Genomic DNA, 19,778 nt, shown 5'->3' on the forward strand with positions numbered 1-19,778 from the left:
TCATTCATTGATTGGGACATTGCACATATCTTGCAAAATATTCTCAAATCAAGTAAATGCACTAACCAATCAAATACCATTTCTATTTTCTATATTCTATTGGTTTTTTTCTTGGGCGTTCTCTATCTAACACAACCCACAACCCAAATTTACCTAGCTGTTGTCAACTATATTTCTAGCATTTTCGGTTAAACCTAACATTCAATATGATTTATTTTGCATGATTCTACCAAGCTCAAAATTCAGACAAAAAATATAGGTTGCTGCACGATGAAGAAGAGGGAAGGAGAGAGCACGTCATAGTTTGTGTTTGTGAACCAAACCCGACCTATAAGTCTATGACCAAAGAAAAAAATGACCAAACTCAACAACTCGTTTTGATATGAACAAACATTAAAATCCATTAGAAATCCACATTAAAGTCCATTACCCTTCCTCAATGACACATTCCATTTCAACTATTGAAAATTTGAGTGGTCGAAACTGCTGACCAGTACACAAAAATATAGAAAGCCAAAAAATTCTAATGAAAAAGTTACCCAAATTCAAAGGAATATTTATTTATTTATTCTTCTTTTTTGGAATGTGACCCAAAAAGCTCACTATTTATAAATTACCAAAGAAGATTAAAAATAAATAAAAAATCACAATAATGAAGAAATTTATGAGTGAGCTTAATCATAATCTTGCGTGTTAGTAGGCTGGTAGCTCTCACTTGATGACAAGTGTGCACGTACAACCACACCACCTACTCCTGAGCCTCGTGTCTTGCACGTGCCAATGTAAAGTAAACTGTAAATGCCAGCTCACAAACTAACCCACCAATCACAATTGTGCAACTACTTCACATCACCTATTTCCTTCCCAAAATATTTTATTAATTCATTTACCACAATAACCAAAACCAATATTACCAACAAACAAATAAACTCGTAATAAAATAAGAAATAATTATTATCTTCGTCTTCATTTATAATACACACTGGTTCAAGCTTCCCCTCCCCAGGTGCTTTCCTTCACGCTTTGTTTCCTTCTTCCTTCCCACAGAACCCATTCATTCGGCTCTCATTTAATCCGCAGTGCTTTCTCTCTAGGCTTTGAAGCTTTCCGATCCAATTTTCTGGTTTTTTCTTTTAATCATACAACGCTTTCGGGCTTTGTGAGTTTCTTTGATCTGATCACTTGCAATACAATTTATTTATTTATTTATTTTCAATTTGGGATTTCGAAGATAAATTTTTAAGTTTTCTATGCTGTTTTTGGTTACCGAGAAATCGCTAGAAATCCCGGACGAATGATCGCTTTCCTTCTATAAATATCAGCATCTTATATATATCTAGTACTAATTTGGGACTTTGATGAGCTAAAGAATTACTCACAGAACACCTCTTTTTATTTGTTTTCAATTTGGGTGAGTTGGGTTTTGAATTTTCTTTCTTGGGAACCAGACAAGTAAAGAAAAAAACAGAGTATATTGCAAAGTTTCTGCCTTTTCATTTTAGTTTCCTCCGTTTTCTCAGTAACCAAGCGGAGGTACTAGTTTTATTTGAAAAGGTCTGAGCTGTGCAAATGTTGGGAAGTGGGTTACAGTTTGGAAATGTACGTGGGGAAGACAGGTTTTACATTCCTGTGAAAGCAAGAAAGAGATACAATAATCAGCAAAAGCAAGCTAGGAAAGCCAAGAATGATGCAAACGAGAACCCCAAAGAGCTTCCAAAGAGCAAAGTAGTGGTTTCTGAGAAGAGAAGCCCCAAAGAGCCTCCAAATACATTGGCAAAGCCTTCTTCTGAGTCATCTCTAAAGCCTAGTAGTAATCTTGACAGGCTCTTGGAGTCCACCACTCCTTCAGTTCCTGCGCAGTATTTCTCTAAGGTTGATCATATCTTTATGTTTTATCTGTTGTGCTTTGTATTTGGCTGCTCCAAAATTGTCTGAAAATGTGAAGGAAACTGAGTTTTTGTTGTTGGGTTTTCCATATGTGGGAGAATAATAGGGGCTGCACTTGCCAAGCCTTGAACAAATGAAGCAAAGATTTTGACCACGTCTAGTTGGTTTCTCAGACGGCATGTTTTGCTGATGCCAAAATATACGAGAACGTGTAGAAATTGAGACTTTTTACCTTTGGAGTTTCCGTAACTTAGGACTTGAGATAATTACAAGCTACGCTTAGGTGCAAAAACAACTTCAGAATAAAATTTATTGCCTTTCTACTACACTGTTTTGTTATTTCAATGAGGAGTTACTTAGTTTTGCAATCCTCTAAAAGATTGTTTCTTTTGGTGCAGACGACGATGAGGGGGTGGAGGACTTGCGATGTTGAGTTTCAGCCTTACTTCACATTGAATGATCTTTGGGAATCGTTTAGGGAGTGGAGTGCATATGGGGCAGGAGTGCCATTGGTACTTAACAAAAGTGATTCTGTTATTCAATATTATGTTCCCTATTTATCTGGTATCCAATTATATGGGGAATCTTCTGTGAAGTCAAATGCAAAGTCAAGGTATTAAAAAAATTCTGGTTGCATTCATACATTTGGATGCTAGTTTGTAATCTTTGGACAATACCAGCAATTCTGATGCACAAATATTTGTTCTGAAATCGAGTTGAATTTGCTTTCTTTGTTGCACATGTGTTGTTGACAATGATTATTTAGTTACGCGCAATCTAATTTTAAATGATTTGGTGCGCAGGACGTTGGTTCTATTCAGAAATATCAGTATGATGCTTTATTGTCGACATTCCATGACTAGTACTATTTGTTTTCATGAAATTTAATCATACAATGCATCATGCGCTGCTGATCCAATCTTTTTCTTCAATAAACTAGTACTATCTATGTAGATGTGGTCATCACCATCAAACGGTTTCTGATGAAGAATCATATCACTCTGTACATTCATATCTAGGATGCTTAATTGATCAAATTTCTGTTGTAAAGTTATGGTGACAAACTGTGATAGATAATGATTTGGTGCTTGAAAACTTTATGTGTTGATTATGTTCAGTTTCATTTTTATAGAATCTCAATTTCTCAAAGTTCTTCCAGTCTTCGCCCTGTTCCCACTCTTCTGCTCTCTTTTTGTTCCATGTTTATTCATTTTTTATGCATTTCTTGTTATGAATTTTTGTCTCATGTAGTCTTATGTTATTCTTGATAATATATATTTGAGTGTCTGATATGGTCTATTGGCATCTAACTGGGCTTTGAATTTCTCTCCTTTGATTAGGCAAGTTGGTGAGGACAGTTATGTTGACTACGATTTGGATTCAAGTAGTGATGCAAGCAGTGATTATGAAGTTGAGAAACACAAAAAGACTGCTAAGGAGCAGCAAGCTCTTCACCGTTTAAACATGAATGTTCCTATTAGAATGGGCGGGTTGTCCATACATGATGAACACCCTTTGTTACAAGAAGGCTTTTCTAGTGATGATGGAGAAGCTGGGAATTCTCGTGGTGTCCTGCTTTTTGAGTTTCTTGAGCAGGATGCTCCATATGGCCGAGGACCATTGGCTGACAAGGCGAGTTTATTATTTTGCTGCAGTATATTTGGGCTAGTTTATTATTGCCTTATTTAATATATATTATTGTGATTTTTAACAGATATCAGATCTAGCATGCCAGTACCCTGGGTTGAAGACATTAAGAAGTTGTGACTTACTGCCAGGAAGTTGGATGTCAGTGGCTTGGTAAGAAAACATTATCTTTACTATTATGTTGCCTTGTATGGACCAAAATTCAACTGCTCTGGTTGAATTTTGTAGGTATCCCATATATCGAATACCTATGGGTCCAACACTGAAAGATTTGGAAGCTTGCTTTCTGACGTATCATTCACTTTCAACACCCACGGCAGGTAATTGTGACTCTTTCAAGAATTGGTATTGTGGTATTTTGCCAGCATTTCGATATGATAAATTATTTTCCTTTCACTGGATAAGAATCAGGCTTCCCAAATCTTTATCCATATCATGAACCAGAACTTCTTTCCTAAGTTTGCTCAGTGGAAAGTTTCCCAAGTCAATCTCAATCCATTTCATATTTTCTTCAAAAACACAATATTGATGCAAACAATATTTGCATACTGTGCCACTTACCACAAATAGATTCTTTTGTATCTGCCTGCAGGCACAAACTTCCGTGTTCAGAGTTAATAGCTTATTAAACAAAATGAGTGAAAAATGAAAAAAAAAAAAACGTTTTTATGCTTCTTGCTGGTACTAGATAGCTGGGTATTTGTGTTTGACACAACAATATCTGCTTGCCTTAGTTCTGAGTGGTTAGTGTGTAATTATACACAGGAAGGGGAGGGAGGGAGGGAGAGATAGAGAGTGGTGATGAACTGGGGTATGGGAAAGGATCCTGGATATGTTTCTATTTTTCAGCATTACAATTACCTGTGAAAAGTTTGATGATAGAGATCTAACAGCAGGAGGTAGCTCTTCTATGTTCTTTCTTGAGTTTGATGATAGGCGACGGCTATAGTTCATGATATGAGGCGCTCTATAACATGTTATTTACTGTTGTCTCTGTGGTTATGAAAATGATTTAATCTACAATAATGTTTATTCTATCTTGCCATTGTTGATACCTAACATTTTTCTTTTCTTTTGGGCAGTTAGTGGAAGCACGCAGGCTCCAGTGATGGTCTATCCCACCGAGATGGACGGTGTACCAAAGATTTCCTTACCTGTTTTTGGAATGGCTGCTTATAAGTTAAAAAGAACAACGTGGACACAAAATGGAGTAATGGAGTGTCAACTGGCAAATTCCCTGATGCAGGCTGCAGCCAATTGGCTAACCCTGCTTCGGGTCAATCACCCGGATTTCCAGTTCTTTGCTTCACACGGCATGTACTGCAGGTGAAATTGAAAGTTGTTTCATTGATGCAATGCAACTACCTTAGCTTCCATTCCACGAGTTACAAGCCTTGAAATTGAATGCTCGATCGATGGCCATGTTGAGGTATATGGTACATGGCATATATGACTGGGAGGATGCTGGAATCCCCTTGAGAGGTCTTTTAGGTGTGAATTTTGTGTTTATGAATGCAAGAAAGAGAAAAAAACAGAAGAGAAAGTTGGCATTTACAAAATTTAAAGATAAAAGAAGAAAAAGAAAAAAGAAAGAGGAAGCAGTGAAAGAAAAACCCAAAGGTATGGAAGGAAGGAAGAAGAATAAGGTCAAAAAGACCAATAGAGATGAAAATGGAAATGGTGTATTAGATATGTATATTTACGTTGATCTGTTGGTTTTAGGAATATTATGCATATTTTCACAAGTAGAGATGTAAAGCAGATGGATATTTAGAATGTTGTGCTGCTTCAAATTGGTCCAGCTTTCATGGGATTCTTTTTTAAAAGTAGAAAGCGAAAATCCTTCATTGGGTGACAAGCGAACATCGGTGAGGGTACCGTATATGAACCATAGATGTGGACCTTCATATCAGTCACATGATTTATCAAAATAGTAAATTTACTTGAGTTTAATGAAATGATCGTGTGGCAAATATAAAGGTCTAGATGAAGGATCATGTTTTAATGAATTTCGCAACATTGAAACTCAAAAAAAAACATTTGAGTTCAAGCAGGGCCATGTTTTATAAACCAAATGAAGCCGTGCACGGCCCATTTTTCAGTTATTATCTCTGAAGAGGAGGCCCAAACCCAGATTCGTTTGAAGGGGCCAGGGTGGAGAGCAATAATTGAAACTCTTTCACGCTTTTTGTCCTTTTGTGTAGAGGGAGAATTAATTAATAGAAAAGTAATAAATAAAATAATAACCGTTAAGACTTGAAACTCGGTCCCGCTTTACTCGGAGTTGGCGATTTAACTCGCGAAAAACGTCTGGGGACAATTCGGCGTGTAACCGTAAATTTGCCCAATATTTAATTAATAAAGCCGAAGAAACAAAATGAAAGTAAAGGAAAACTAGCCGTTGGGAGCCTCAGATTCAAAATTGAATAATAAAGTCAGACAGAGAGAATGAGGCAATAGCTTTTCATCATTTTGTTACGACTCTCTTACCTCTTCTTCTTCTTTGAGTCCTTGAATTCGACTTCAAAGCTCTGGTCTCGAACTTAAACGCTCCTTTCATCTCTCAATTTCCTTGGGCTGAGATTTCCAGGAGTTTTCCGGTCGAGTTCGGCTTGCTATTTCTGTGAGTTTGCTTTTTTAAACTCATCTTACAGATTTTCACTTTCCATATATGTAGAAAAATCAGTGGATATTTGATGAATCCAATCTTAATTGGAAACCAATTGATTCTTAACATGATTACTAGCAGGGGAATTTTGTTTTTGTTTTTGTTTCCTTTTCTATTATATTGTAAACATGTTCAAATTTATTTTACAAGTAACTGTTGAAGTCGAATTCCTTATTAGAGATTTGAACAAGTTAGATAATTTTTCATTTTTTGCATATGGATAATCTTTTCCAATATTCGGTGTTGGTGTTCCTGTTAGCTCAGTTAATCCGGTAGATTCAGAATAAAGATGACTGTCAAAACTCCTGGAACACCGGCTTCGAAAATAGACAGGACACCAGTATCAACACCAACTTCGAAAATAGATAGGACACCAGTATCAACTCCAGGTGGGCCAAGAGCTAAGGAGGAGAAGATTGTTGTGACCGTGCGTTTGAGGCCTCTGAGCAAAAGGGAGCAACTAGCAAAAGACCAAGTCGCGTGGGAATGCATTGATGATACCACAATTGTTTATAAGCCACCGCCTCAAGAACGCTCAGCTCAACCGGCCCCATTTACATTTGGTACGGAAAAACCTCTATGTTTCTTCTTTATAATTTTCTCCTTCCTGATGATGGCTCATGTTAGTTTATTATTCATTGATTTCTTCTGTTTGCAGATAAGGTTTTTGGTCCTTCTTGCGTAACTGAAACAGTATATGAGGAAGGAGTGAAAAATGTGGCCTTGTCTTCTTTGATGGGCATCAATGGTAGTGGGATATCCTTAAACTCGTATCGCGTCTTCCTTTTTAATCCTTAACTTGCATTGAACATTTGTTTTACTTTATCTTGCACTGCAGCAACTATATTTGCTTACGGCCAAACTAGCAGTGGGAAGACGTACACAATGAGAGGAATAACAGAGAAAGCTGTCATTGATATCTACAACCATATAATGAATGTAAGCTTAATCACAGTGAAGTAACAGAAATTATGAAATTCATAGTGAAGATTATATAACTTCCAAAGTAATGGTGCTCTTATGGTTTCATTGCAGACTCCAGAGAGAGACTTCACGATAAAGATTTCTGGACTTGAAATATACAATGAGAATGTGAGGGACCTGTTAAACTCAGAATCAGGCCGTAACTTGAAGCTTCTAGATGATCCAGAGGTACTATGGTAATAAGTCGCCTGAGTGTGCTCTTTGCCTTATTCTTTTTTTGTTCTTTACTCAAGTTCTAGTATTTTCTTATTGTAGAAAGGTACCGTGGTTGAGAAGCTGGTGGAGGAGACTGCTAGCAATGATCAGCATTTGAGGCATTTAATCAGCATTTGTGAGGGTAAACCAGCAGATCCCTTGGCTTGAATCAGCTTCTTTTACTCTCCCAAAGTTTTTGCGTGAGAAGATAATGAATTTCCTTGTTTTTGTGTAGCCCAAAGACAAGTTGGTGAAACTGCTTTAAATGATAACAGCTCACGGTCACATCAGATAATAAGGCTGGTCAGTTCATTGATCATACTATCTTTGACTCTAGTTAATGATGTTTTTTTCTTCTTCTGATGACTTGGTCATTGTACAGACAATTGAAAGTACCCTCCGCGAGAATTCGGATTGCGTGAGATCTTTTGTTGCAAGCCTGGTAAAACTAAATGGAACAAATTACTCTTCCTGCAAATCCAAGTTGCTTCAATTATTACTTTCTAGTCAATAACTGTCGATATCAATGATCTGCAGAACTTTGTAGATCTGGCTGGAAGCGAAAGAGCTTCACAAACACATGCAGATGGTGCTAGGCTGAGGGAGGGTTGCCATATTAACCTTAGCTTGATGACACTTACAACTGTTATTAGAAAGCTCAGGTCAGAATCTATAGCTGCATATCTTTATCTTGTGAAGGATTAGAAACCCTTTAATGGATGTTTTCATTTTCAACATTCATGCTTTGATATGCCATGATAGCAAAAGAATGGTAAATGAGGTTTCTGAATGCAAATTTCTGTATCTTGAAATTTTGATCCTTTGGTATAAAAAGCCTACGTGTCCAGTTATGGAGTTTACGCTTTGAAGATTATAAATATTACGGGGTGTAGAAGCTATCTGGTAATGAGCACCCGTTAGAATTATGGGAGTGGACACTCATTGTCTGAAGGACAAAAATACCATGTCAGGGCCTAAGTAGGAGATTATGTGATTGAGATATATCATATATATCTGATCTATAATCAATTTTCTTTCTTACCTATATGAACTGTTTTGATTTGCAGCGTTGGGAAAAGAAGTGGTCATATACCCTATAGAGACTCAAAGCTCACTCGCATATTGCAGCATTCTCTAGGTGGGAACGCACGCACTGCCATCATATGCACCTTGAGTCCAGCATTGAGCCATTTTGAACAATCTCGAAATACTCTCTTCTTTGCCACCAGGGCAAAGGAAGTAACGAATAATGCTCGTGTGAATATGGTACTATTTATTTGTTTGTAACATTTTTCAGTTTGCATCTGTACGTATTGAGAATAGATAATCTAGTTATCTAGTTATTGATATATGTAAAATGTTTTTTTTCTAGGTTGTTTCGGACAAGCAGCTAGTGAAACATTTGCAGAAGGAAGTAGCAAGGCTGGAAGCAGAGCTGCGCACCCCTGATCCGTCAACGGAAAAGGATTTGAAAATTCAGCAGGTAAACTTGCCATACTGTCTTGCCCGATATTTTATTTCATGTGCTTGTAAATGTATATAATAAAATTACTTTTGGCCATGACTAGATGGAAATGGAGATGGAAGAACTGAGACGCCAAAGAGACCTTGCTCAATCTCAGGTGGATGAATTACGCCAAAAACTAAAGGAGGATCAACAGGTCTATTTCCTATTATCCCCTCTCTATCTCTCTCCCCCTCCCACACTATATATGAATTGTATTTTAAATGCTCATAGATTCTTATTATATGCCAACTTCAGGGTTCAAACCCATTGGAATTACCCCATCCCTCTGTGAAGAAATGTCTCTCATACACTGGTGTGCTATCAACAAAACTCGATACAAAGGAGATAGGTCGTGGTGATAGAGCAAGAAATACAATGCTCAGGCAGTCTATGAGGCAATCATCAGCTGCTCCTTTCACACTAATGCATGAAATCCGCAAACTTGAACACCTGCAGGAACAGCTTGGGGAGGAAGCAAATCGAGCTCTGGAAGTATTACAAAAGGAAGTAGCTTGTCATAGGCTAGGCAATCAAGATGCAGCTGAAACAATTGCCAATCTGCAAGCAGAAATAAGAGAAATGCGTGCTGTCAGATCAGAGCCAAAAGAAGTTGAAGTTGGAACTGTAGTTGCTACTAACAAGAGTGTCAGTGCTAATCTCAAGGAAGAGATTACGAGACTTCATTCACAGGGCAGCACTATTGCTAATCTTGAGGAACAGCTAGAAAGTGTTCAGAAGTCTATAGATAAATTGGTGATGTCTCTTCCTAGCAATTATGAACAGTACAATAGTGAGTCAACCCCAAAGTCTAAGAAGGAACCCAAAAAGAAAAAGTTGCAACCTTTGGCCTCAAGTAATGTTCCCAACCGGCAAAATTTTATCAGATCACCATGCTCTCCTCTATCAACTTCTCGGCAAATTGCAGTGTCTGAAATTGAAAACAGGGCTCCTGAGAATGATGATATTTTGTCTGGTGAGACTCAACCGGAGTCTGAGAAGGGGACTCCCACAAAGAATGAAGAATGTGGAGATGTCTCATCAAAGGAAAACACTCCAGGAGGGTATCGGCGTTCTAGTTCAGTGAACATGAAGAAAATGCAGAAGATGTTCCAAAATGCAGCAGAAGAGAATGTTAGAAACATAAGAACTTATGTAACAGAACTGAAAGAGCGGGTGGCCAAGTTGCAGTACCAAAAACAGCTACTAGTTTGCCAGGTATGGAAATGCATTCCTTGTGCTTTGTTATTAGCCTTTACATATTTCAGTGACCGAGTTGTTTTTTCCACGTACATATACATACATTCATTCAATACATACCTTATGAAGAAATCTCACTTCATTTCAATTGGTTTATGCCTCTAGGTTCTAGAGCTAGAAGCAAATGAAGCAGCTGGGTACGATATAGAGAATGATGAGAACACATGTGAGCCAGAGGAGCCCATGGTCTCATGGCAAATAACTTTTAAGGAACAAAGACAGCAGATCATTGAGTTGTGGGATTTGTGTTTTGTCTCCATCATTCATAGGACACAGTTTTATTTGTTATTTAAGGGGGATCCAGCTGACCAAATCTATGTGGAAGTGGAGCTGAGGCGGTTGACATGGTTGCAACATCATCTGGCAGAACTTGGGAATGCTAGTCCTGCCCATGTGGGAGATGAACCCACAGTCTCTTTGTCATCAAGGTTCTTTTTCTCTCTCTTTCGTTTGTGTTTGTATGTGGCTGTTTCCAGGAAACTGGGTGAAATTTTATAGTGTTTTAATAACGTTGTACCCTCTTCTGATATGCAGTATCAGAGCACTAAAGCGCGAAAGGGAGTTCCTTGCTAAGAGGCTGACTTCACGTTTGACTGCGGAGGAGAGAGATGCATTGTACATGAAATGGGATGTCCCACTTGAAGGGAAGCAGAGGAAGATGCAGTTTGTGAATAAGCTCTGGACTGATCCCCATGATGCCAAGCATATTCAGGAGAGCGCTGAAATAGTTGCAAAGCTTGTTGGTTTCTGCGAAAGCGGAAACATGTCAAAAGAGATGTTTGAACTCAATTTTGTGCTTCCATCTGATAAGAGGTCATGGATTATGGGCTGGAACCCAATTTCAAACCTTCTTAACTTGTGAGAAAGTACATTTTGTTGTAAGTACTTCCATTCTTTATATTCTGTACATGTAAATGAATTTTCAAGTGGTGTGAGTGTGACTTGGAACACTAGTGAGCACAATGCACACTATGCATGGTGTTGATTTGGAACACTAGTTTCTGTAATTTTCAGATCTCAATAAAGAATTGATTCATTTCCATTGGTTACGTTACAAATCTGTGTACACCAACCATGGAGGGGGTGGGGTGTTGGGGGGTGGTTATGAATTATATCATTAGGCTTCTCTGCACCGCAGAGCACAGCACAACACCGCACATCACATCACTTCACCATCTTCTTTTTCTTTTTCCAGCAATTGGATTCTCATTTTGATAAAGGGTGATGTTGAAATTTATTTAAAATAATCCCTTCACCAATTGAACCAGAGAGACAAGCTATTGGGTTATGTTCCTGTGGCCAAGCATCTGCATGCATATAAGCAAATATTTGAAAACCATTGATTGTTCTTAGTTGTGCTTGCCGGTCTTAGCTTAAAATCATTTACTCGAGTCTGGAATTTCTCATTACTCGTTAGCATTTAGCAATTCAACACCTCAAAGCAGTTCAGATATGCATTTTTTCTTAAGCTATTAGGAAAGAAGAACGGGTAAATAAACTGAGTGAGGAGTATTGATGCAATATTGGAGACAAAGAAGATTAATAAAGCTTGGGTTGGGGCATTTAGACACGATTCAAATTCTCATATAGACCACTTTACCACCACTACTACTGATACACTGATACACTGATACGTTGATACACCACACAACAAACCAAGAGACTGAGAAGACACTGAAAATGCTGGCATGTGGCATGTAACAACAAGTAGTGCCTTTTACTAAAATACATAGCTTATAGAATACAGATGGATATTAATATGCCATAAAATAAAACACACCAAATTAAGCACATATGAGTTAACTCTCTCTAATCTCTATTAGGCAAATCATGGAACTAATTAATGAGCAAGATAAAGATACGTGCGCACGCGCACACACACATATATATAATATATATATATATATATATATATATATATATATAAGTCCCTCCTCCCCTTGATTGTATTGGATTGTATTGCTGAAGGTGTTTGTGAGACATCATGCATCATCCATGGATGTATGTAGCTAGCACTTGGGGAAGGGAGTGCCACAAGTCCTAGCAACTTTCCTGGCATTTGGGGTGTTGACAAACTTCTTGAGGTTGGGGTTGTTGAGATACTGGCAGAGGCAGGGCTTCTGTTGCTTGATCTTGGTGCAGCATATTGTGGATGGAGGAGTTGAAGAAGTTATTGCTCCTGCACAGGGACTTAGTTCTGTTGGGTTGCATGTTACTGCCATTGAAACATCTGCTTTGCCCAACAGCACCACAACCACAAGGTACAATGCAATTGCAATGTATGAATATGATGCCTTCATTTTCACTCAACTCTCTCAAAGCCACAGAGAAACAGAGAGACTTGCAACTATTAACTATGCTTGGCTTGGCTGAGTGGTGATGCATTTGGCTTGGCTTTCCTCCTCTATTTATAGAAGACAAAATATAATAGAAAAATAACCGCCCATTTGATTTTCTTTTTTCTTTTTTCAAGTTACACAGGAGTTTTTTTTATTTTTTGGTAACAAGTCACCACCTAAGAGAAATTAGTTAAAGATAAATAAATCAGAGAGTGAAAAAGCCTTGGGTTTGGCCCTTTTCCAAAAGGAGAACGTGAATAAATTGCTGCTGCTGCTTGATTCAATGATATGAGAGACAGTCATTTCCAAATTAAAAAAACCTCAAAGGCCAGCTGCTTACCTTCTTAGTGGAATGTGACATCCCGAATCGGCTCCGTCGTAGCACGACATTGTCTGTTTTGAGCCCCATACTCTCACGGTTTTGTTTCTGGAAACTCACGAGCAACTTCCCAGTGGGTCACCCATTTTGGGGTTGCTCTAGCAAGAACTCGCTTAACTTCGGAGTTCCTATGACTCCGAAGTCAGTGAGCTCCGCAAAGACCTCGTGCTAGATGGAGGTGGGCATATACATATAAGGTACATCACCCTTTCTCCATTGGTCGATGTGGGATGTTACATGGAAGCGGAACACATAATTCTCAAGTTGACCTTTTAACCCAATACACAATCAAGCACTCAAATTAGTAAAAGCTTAAGCTATTAGGAAAAAAAAAACAAAAACAAAAACAAAGAAATTGGCTGTATCTGTATGCCATATTATGATTCCACCTAATGGATGCTATTTGTTTGTTACCTCATAGTTAAAATCATAATTAACATTGGTGGCTGTATTAGCTACAAATTAAAGTTAATCATGGTTACTTAATGTGCATTGTTAATTTAACGGTGCGTACCTACGTACATAGGTACGTACAAATGGAGTTTGAGTTTTTTCTTTGTGAGTAGCTCGGAGGTGATGATGCTCACAAATTTGGTGGAGTCCTTTGCCACTCATCATGATCCTTGTTCTTTGGTGGAGCTCAATCAATCAAAAGACATTTAGAAAACTCAAGAAGCCCTAGCTTGGTGCTGGCCTAATTAAAACCTTCTCAGCCTGCTTCATAACTCAAATCCATTTTTGGTTTTTTGTTCTTTTAAAATTCAGAGACATTGCACATATATAGATTATTGTTCTGAATTTAATTAATTTGATGGGCATGGGAATATCCAATATCTTTCTCATAAATTAATAACAAAGTCTTGTGCAGAAAGTAGACCAGACCCATCCCTATCCTATCCACACTGGTTAGGTTAATTAAGAAAACTAAACAATTTCATCTTCTTTTGATTGCTAGTTATGAAATCATATGGTGCATGCTCTCCCACTTTAAAGTTTAAACCACTATGTTTATGTGTGTGTGTGTATGTGCCTTTCGGTGATGTTGATTTGTAAAATTTTGGCAACTTTTTTATTTATTTATGAAATGCAGCCAACCACATGTTCTCATCATTAATTTGACCTGCTGCCTGCACTTGGAATTTTGTGTAATCATGGTTATAATCACTAATCATCATCATCCACCCTTGTTAATTGTTATCCATAATGCAACAAAATATGCAATTCTTTTTTGAGTTTCTTTCAAATGTGTATTATTCTTTGTCATCAATAATGCGCCTGTACTTGGAATTTGAGAGCTTCAACATGAATATGAATAGCTGTCTGTCCTCAGTATGATCATCATATTCTTAAGAAACATGACTCAATCAAACTAGTTCAGTTGAGTTACTTACTTGAACATGTTTGATTTGCTTTGTAAATTCTTCTAACAAAACAGGTCATGAATCCAATTGCAAATTTCATTTAGAGGTTGTGACAAAGATGAAATATATATGATTAGATGACTGAGTTGGATGCGTTTGAATTTTGGATAAACGGATTAATAGTACCTAAAATGCAGACATGTATAAAATCTTTTTCCTTTGCAGGCGCTTCTTGTCTCTGACTCTCTTCAACTTTCATTTTCAGCTGACATTTGCGACAAATTATCTCCAACTTCTTATCTCTCGGTACAAGACAAAGCAAATCTGTCCAATTTGTAAAAAGAAAGATCTCAATCTTCCCTTGCACATCACATGCATCTTATACTTTCCTACTCTACAAAACCACATTCAATGTAATCTCTATAACCAATGTGACGTGATTTGTAAATATGGTACAAATAATTTTGATGTTGTTGTTAACATGTAAATTGTTCATGCTACTGCAAAGTTACCCCAACTTTTTACCTTGTACTAGGGTTGTTATTATGCAGGCATGCATGCCAATCCCATCACTTTTGAGTGCATTGGGTTGGTTGTTTGTAGAATGCAGCAGAGTGATAGGTAATTATCAATGTCTTCATGAAAAAGGCTATACCAAATCGGCGTGAAACATGAATAATTATGAGTGAGGAGGGGTTAATGGCCCCATTCAGGGTCAAATTCTGAGTGCTTGATATCATTATGTGGTGTGGGCCATTGAAAATGAAATCATGCTAAAGTCATTCACTTGTTTAAACCAAATCCTCATGCTCCTCATGCTCGCCTTTCTATTATTGCCTGCTTTAGTCAAGCGTTGAAGCATCACGGTCTGTCCTTGATACTTGAGTCTCACAATGATAAGCTCACAATCATAAATAAGCACCTTATAAACTTTTATTTTAGAAATAATACAATCTTGCATTCTGACCACATAAACAAGTAAATTTGTTTTTCTTCAATGAATCTAAATCTAGTACATAACATTAAACTTAAATTAATATATTTTGAGATGTGGTTTGGTTTAATCCTCTAAACTCTTGTTGTTTAGACTTGAAATGAATCAAAGAAAGGAAGTGTACCAATTTCGGTCGGTTGAAACATGCGTCATTATACCAACGTAAGCACAAACGCATAATAATGCAGATGAAATATTATTTTTCGAAAAGAAGTTGATCAGGCATGCATTTGGGAAGCATCATTGGCCATTGAATTGAAGTTCATGGCACATTGAGAGCCAAAGGACTGTTGGGTTTTTGTCTGTGGGAGAAATGGTGGTGGTGGTGGTACTGTAAGTCAAAACTCAATGATGCATTTTAAGTTTATCCAGAGTCAAAACTCTCAAGTGCTCTTTGAATGATTCATTTTCTTCAAGAATTTACTTTCCAACTGTCAAAAGTAACTAGTTATTAACTTATATGAGACCTCAATTGAACATCCTTGAGACCAGGATCAAATTATTCAAATATTTGAGGCATAAAGATTGCGCAAGGTACAACAGGACATGACACATGAAAGTTTCTCAAAAACAGGCAGGCATATAGGTTGCCTTACTGCTTACACAAATGAATGAGCTGATCAGCTAAGCTATCCTTTGCAATGCTGAATGCTATTCCCATCATCTACAAATTTCAAATGTTTCGCCTGAAAACACATCTATCATATCAAATTTTTAGTCCTTTCTGTCTTATTGAACAGGAAACATGGTCAACAAACAACAGGATTTCAAAAGCTCCACTGCTCTAAGTTTCTTTTTCCCCCAACCAAAAAGACTGCTCAGAGTTCAAATGTTGACCAGACAGTTTGATCCTTCATATCTGCAGATATTTCTGCATGTTTAGAGTAACAAAGGAGATGATAACAATGAATAATTCCTTAGTTGCATAAGAATTGGAAACAGAATCAGATGGTACCGTAAGCTTAAGACTTACCAAGCAATATTTTTCCAATGAAGAAATCCACCATTGCCTCTAGCATTTTTGAACGTATAAACGGCACCCGAAACTAGCCACAAGATAAAAAGCATAACCAAATTGCCCAATGGTAATCATAAATGAATGGAACGGAAAAATGCTTTGGTGTTTCAATATATAAAAATAAACAACTCATTCAAATAGAGTTCAAAAGTTACAGACAGATCAGAATACCTTCATAACCCTCCCGAACTGGATCTTCCGAAAGCAGCAGGGGAGTATCTAGGTCAACAAACCTGTACAAGATATAAATGCTTAATGATGGATTAAGAAGTAGAAAGTGAACATAAATAAAATAAAGAGAAGTAACAAAACCAGCAGGATATGCAGACAGTTCTTCTTTTATACAAAGGATGGTAATACTTACTTAAAGCACCCAAGGCCAGCAGCAAGGTGGCCAGCAAAGCCCATGGCCAGTCTAGTCTCAACCATACCACCAATCATCAAAGTTAATCCCGATGACTTTGCCACCTCAATGATTTCCAGGGCCCCAACAACCCCAACTTTAGCAAGTTTAATGTTAACGACATCAGCTAGATTTTCTGCAACTATTTTCTTAACATCAACTAAACTTCGACAGCTCTCATCAGCTGCAACTGATACTCCATATTTGTCTCTCGCAATGCGACTAACATATCCAAGGCCTTCCCAATCATCTCTATGAACTGGTTGTTCAAAGAGAACAGGACTAACTCCCACCTCTGAAAGCGAAAAAGAACAAGAAAATATTTCAGTCGCTAGCTAGACATGGTAGTCAGAATAATGTAATGGGAGTACAGAAACTCATTTACAGAATTTGTAGGTTGAAAGATGGTGAGTGTGTGCATGAGCTTTTTCAATTTTTTCTACTTCTTGGGTGCTGGGAGGGGGAGTGGGAGGTTAAAGATGTTACTTTATCATACTGTTTCCAAACACACATTAGTTAAATTATTCATGTTAGTTATTCAGAGCACATCCGTAAAATTGCAACTTCAGTTTCTGTTTTCAGAATTTACCATATAATTTATCAAGAACTTGGATAGCTTCCTCGGAGGTATATCCTTCATTAGCATCCAAGATAAAATCGCAATCTGGGTGAACTGCACGTATAGCTAGAAGGACTTCTATGTCTGAAATCAGATTTTTTCCCACCTTAAGCTTTAAAGTCCTAAATCCTTGTTCACGATACTTTGAAGCCAATGTAGCAGCTTCACCAGGAGAAACAATTGGAATCTGCGCATATATAATTCAGTCCACTTTCCACTGAGTAAAGCTTATTTTGGGTATTCACATAGATAACTGTTTTCAACTGTCAGAACTACTCGAAGATGAGCTTAACTGTTATATCAGTGGTTATGGTATTTGAAGCTCCACCAAACAGTCTCCATAAAGGGACACCAATACTCCTAGAAACTGCATCAATTAGTGCCATTTCAACTCCTGCCCTAACCTTCAATTGCAAGTACAGAGTAATAAGACCTCTCAAACCCTTGTAATGTTCTAAAATGAAGACATCATCAAACTGCTATAAACAAGAGCTGCTGGTTTCAAATTTTTTTAAAAAAGAATTGTGTAAGATTCTTATGATCAGGATTGTTTTAATTGAAGAAACCCATTATTTTCTTGTAAGTTGTAAGGTTTGTATCAGCACCATTAGAGGCACTGATCCCATACTGCCACTAAAGTAATAAGAATCTTTAAAGCTTTCTACTCATGGGACCAGTCCTTGTTATTGGAACAATATCCTCCCAATTGATCCAGTCTCCAAATAAATCTAGGAGATAGAATTAAAGAAAGTATGCAGAAGAGATCAATAATCCCTAGACTTGCCTGTTTATCGAACCAAAGAAATGCATAAAAGATGTAACTTTTTTCGTCCTTTCTTTTACTTTTTAAGTAAAATGTTGACTTGAGCAAACCAACTAAATTTGTTCTCAATACCAACTAAATTTAACAGCCAAGCTGTTCAATTTTCAATAGTAAAAACCCAATCAAAGTATAATACTCAAACACCAAAACTAGCAAATAAACATACGAATAAAAGAGTAAACTTTCCCAATCATACTCACAGAAGCAAACTCATATCCAGGAAGAAGCCCACCAATCTCTCCCAAAAGCGAACCCAAGGTCTTCGCCGGACTGCGGAGTAAGAAGTCACAAACTTCCCTGGCCTTGACCATGGCTGTATGCTGATCCTCTGCAGTGACAAAAGGCAAGATTGGAGTTTCACCCCATCCCACACACCCGTTACTCAATTCAACCCTGATAGCCACATTCTCCACCTTGTCAAGCCTTGAAGTGGCAATCGTGAAAGGCGCTATCAGAGGCACATTCAGAGGCCTATTCTCCGCTCTCTGCACGTTTACTGTGAAAGTTTCCAACAAATTATTGAACCCAAAGGTGATGGGTGTGGCCAGAGCCATTCTTGGGCTGATCCTTGAAATGGGTCTTGCCCTTTTGGGGCTCTGAGTGGAACCAGCAGCAGAGCAGAGGAGCAGAGAGTGAGGTAGTAAGTGCAGAGAAATCCCAATTGATCCCATTTGGTGGCACTGAGAGTGGTCTTTACTCTTTGGCTGGTGATTTAGATTTTTTGGTTACAGGTTTTGGTAGCTCTGATTGGGTTGTGAGCAAGATTTGCAGACCTGCCAATGTTGTTCTTCCTGTTGCATAGAGCATAGCAGAGCAGTGTACGACTGGTGCCATTTTTTTTATTATTACTTCAATTATTAACTATTTCTTCAACAACTGTTTGTCCTTATTTCTTCGTGTGCTGTGCTGACTCGTTAACGTTAGAGGGTGCATATTTATTTATTTGGCACGATAACCTGGTGATATACATAACCCATGGCGAACCCCGGTAGAAGATGAGTTAGTTTTGACTTTGACAACGATTTTTGCATGCCATTCTTAATTTCTTGGGTTGTGTTGTGTTGTCATATTGCTTAGAGTTACAGAATCAATGTATTTTTTTTTTTTCTTTTCTACATAAAAGATCGATATGCTTCAAAATTTCAGAACGCATGGGAGGATGATGGATTACAACATATTTTCTTGTCTTCGGATTCTTCATTCTTTTTCTATTTTTGGCAAACAATAAGAACATGGATGGATCATTCTCTCCTCAGGTGGGTGTACCTTCGATGTGCCCAGAGGTTAATTAATCAACTAATTAATGTTTATGTTTGAAGTTGACGTGTTATACACACACACACACACCATATTCTAGAAAAGTAAAAACAATAGTGAGTAGGTTAAAGTTGGCAAAAGGACGAACATGAATGGATGATTATGGGGCTGATCGACAAAGTGGTAGAACTTTGGCTGCTTTCTTGTTTTGCATAATGCTTTTTATCTCACTAAAAACAGCATAAGCTACATTCAGAAAACGTTTCATTCAATCAATAAACAAGAGTAAATTATCACGATTTCAATGAAAAACATGGAGACAAGTGAATTAGGTTGTCTGAATTATTGTTGAGCCATTAACAAGTCACTATGGTGAGAATAGTTTAAGGTAATGAAAGGAGACCTTAATTAAGAGAAGAGAACCCTTGACATTGGTTTTT

The 19,778-nt window shown here is 37.6% G+C and overlaps 4 protein-coding genes across 6 annotated transcripts; 2 read left to right on the forward strand and 2 right to left on the reverse strand.

Moving 5' to 3' along the window:
• Positions 1–955: 955 nt before the first annotated feature.
• LOC117628585 lies at positions 956–5,347 on the forward strand. The gene is made up of 7 exons (XM_034361070.1): positions 956–1,159; positions 1,521–1,872; positions 2,286–2,500; positions 3,228–3,519; positions 3,602–3,687; positions 3,763–3,854; positions 4,617–5,347. The coding sequence occupies exons 2-7, from the start codon at positions 1,570–1,572 to the stop codon at positions 4,862–4,864; spliced, it is 1,236 nt and encodes a 411-aa protein (XP_034216961.1). The 5' UTR covers positions 956–1,159; positions 1,521–1,569; the 3' UTR covers positions 4,865–5,347.
• A 584-nt stretch (positions 5,348–5,931) lies between these two features.
• LOC117628193 (kinesin-like protein NACK1) lies at positions 5,932–11,194 on the forward strand. Of its 2 annotated transcripts, none has more exons than XM_034360580.1 (15): positions 5,932–6,157; positions 6,462–6,765; positions 6,861–6,950; positions 7,041–7,141; positions 7,238–7,354; positions 7,442–7,523; positions 7,617–7,684; positions 7,764–7,823; positions 7,919–8,043; positions 8,449–8,647; positions 8,754–8,864; positions 8,950–9,042; positions 9,144–10,103; positions 10,251–10,573; positions 10,680–11,194. In XM_034360580.1, exons 2-15 carry the CDS (start codon positions 6,492–6,494, stop codon positions 11,005–11,007), a joined length of 2,931 nt encoding a protein of 976 aa, XP_034216471.1. In that variant the 5' UTR covers positions 5,932–6,157; positions 6,462–6,491; the 3' UTR covers positions 11,008–11,194. The 2 variants fall into 2 exon arrangements, with proteins under 2 accessions (XP_034216471.1, XP_034216473.1); XM_034360582.1 differs by having other exon boundaries at positions 5,991–6,157; positions 6,467–6,765.
• Positions 11,195–11,699: 505 nt separating this feature from the next.
• LOC117628104 (non-specific lipid-transfer protein 2-like) lies at positions 11,700–12,524 on the reverse strand. Its single transcript, XM_034360470.1, has one exon. The coding sequence runs from the start codon at positions 12,443–12,445 to the stop codon at positions 12,155–12,157; it is 291 nt and encodes a 96-aa protein (XP_034216361.1). The 5' UTR covers positions 12,446–12,524; the 3' UTR covers positions 11,700–12,154.
• Positions 12,525–15,690: 3,166 nt separating this feature from the next.
• LOC117627793 (L-Ala-D/L-amino acid epimerase) lies at positions 15,691–18,952 on the reverse strand. 2 transcript variants are annotated; one of them, XM_034360036.1, is made up of 7 exons: positions 18,282–18,952; positions 17,552–17,662; positions 17,229–17,445; positions 16,601–16,934; positions 16,408–16,469; positions 16,192–16,264; positions 15,691–16,077 (listed from the first exon to the last, which is right to left on the reverse strand). In XM_034360036.1, coding segments are annotated over exons 1-7 (1,269 nt in total). In that variant the 5' UTR covers positions 18,753–18,952; the 3' UTR covers positions 15,691–16,076. The 2 variants fall into 2 exon arrangements, with proteins under 2 accessions (XP_034215927.1, XP_034215926.1); XM_034360035.1 differs by having other exon boundaries at positions 15,691–16,089; positions 18,282–18,951.
• Positions 18,953–19,778: the final 826 nt, after the last annotated feature.

The sequence above is a fragment of the Prunus dulcis genome, chromosome 5 (assembly GCF_902201215.1).
Source record: "Prunus dulcis chromosome 5, ALMONDv2, whole genome shotgun sequence".
In the NCBI taxonomy this organism is placed as follows: domain Eukaryota; kingdom Viridiplantae; phylum Streptophyta; class Magnoliopsida; order Rosales; family Rosaceae; genus Prunus; species Prunus dulcis.

What these genes read in the sequence shown, in the direction of transcription:
- LOC117628585 (XM_034361070.1), top strand. Translation starts at nt 1,570, where the DNA reads ATGTTGGGAAGTGGGTTACAGTTTGGAAATGTACGTGGGGAAGACAGG. An exon ending in AGTTGGATGTCAGTGGCTTG is followed by an intron (nt 3,688 to 3,762) that starts GTAAGAAAACAT and finishes TGAATTTTGTAG; the next exon opens with GTATCCCATATATCGAATAC. An exon ending in ACTTTCAACACCCACGGCAG is followed by an intron (nt 3,855 to 4,616) that starts GTAATTGTGACT and finishes TCTTTTGGGCAG; the next exon opens with TTAGTGGAAGCACGCAGGCT.
- LOC117628193 (XM_034360580.1), top strand. Translation starts at nt 6,492, where the DNA reads ATGACTGTCAAAACTCCTGGAACACCGGCTTCGAAAATAGACAGGACA. An exon ending in TTCTTTGATGGGCATCAATG is followed by an intron (nt 6,951 to 7,040) that starts GTAGTGGGATAT and finishes CTTGCACTGCAG; the next exon opens with CAACTATATTTGCTTACGGC. An exon ending in TTTAATCAGCATTTGTGAGG is followed by an intron (nt 7,524 to 7,616) that starts GTAAACCAGCAG and finishes GTTTTTGTGTAG; the next exon opens with CCCAAAGACAAGTTGGTGAA.
- LOC117628104 (XM_034360470.1), bottom strand. Translation starts at nt 12,445, where the DNA reads ATGAAGGCATCATATTCATACATTGCAATTGCATTGTACCTTGTGGTT.
- LOC117627793 (XM_034360036.1), bottom strand. Translation starts at nt 18,752, where the DNA reads ATGGGATCAATTGGGATTTCTCTGCACTTACTACCTCACTCTCTGCTC. An exon ending in CTGGATATGAGTTTGCTTCT is followed by an intron (nt 17,663 to 18,281) that starts GTGAGTATGATT and finishes TTGCAATTGAAG; the next exon opens with GTTAGGGCAGGAGTTGAAAT. An exon ending in AGTTCTTGATAAATTATATG is followed by an intron (nt 16,935 to 17,228) that starts GTAAATTCTGAA and finishes TTTCGCTTTCAG; the next exon opens with AGGTGGGAGTTAGTCCTGTT.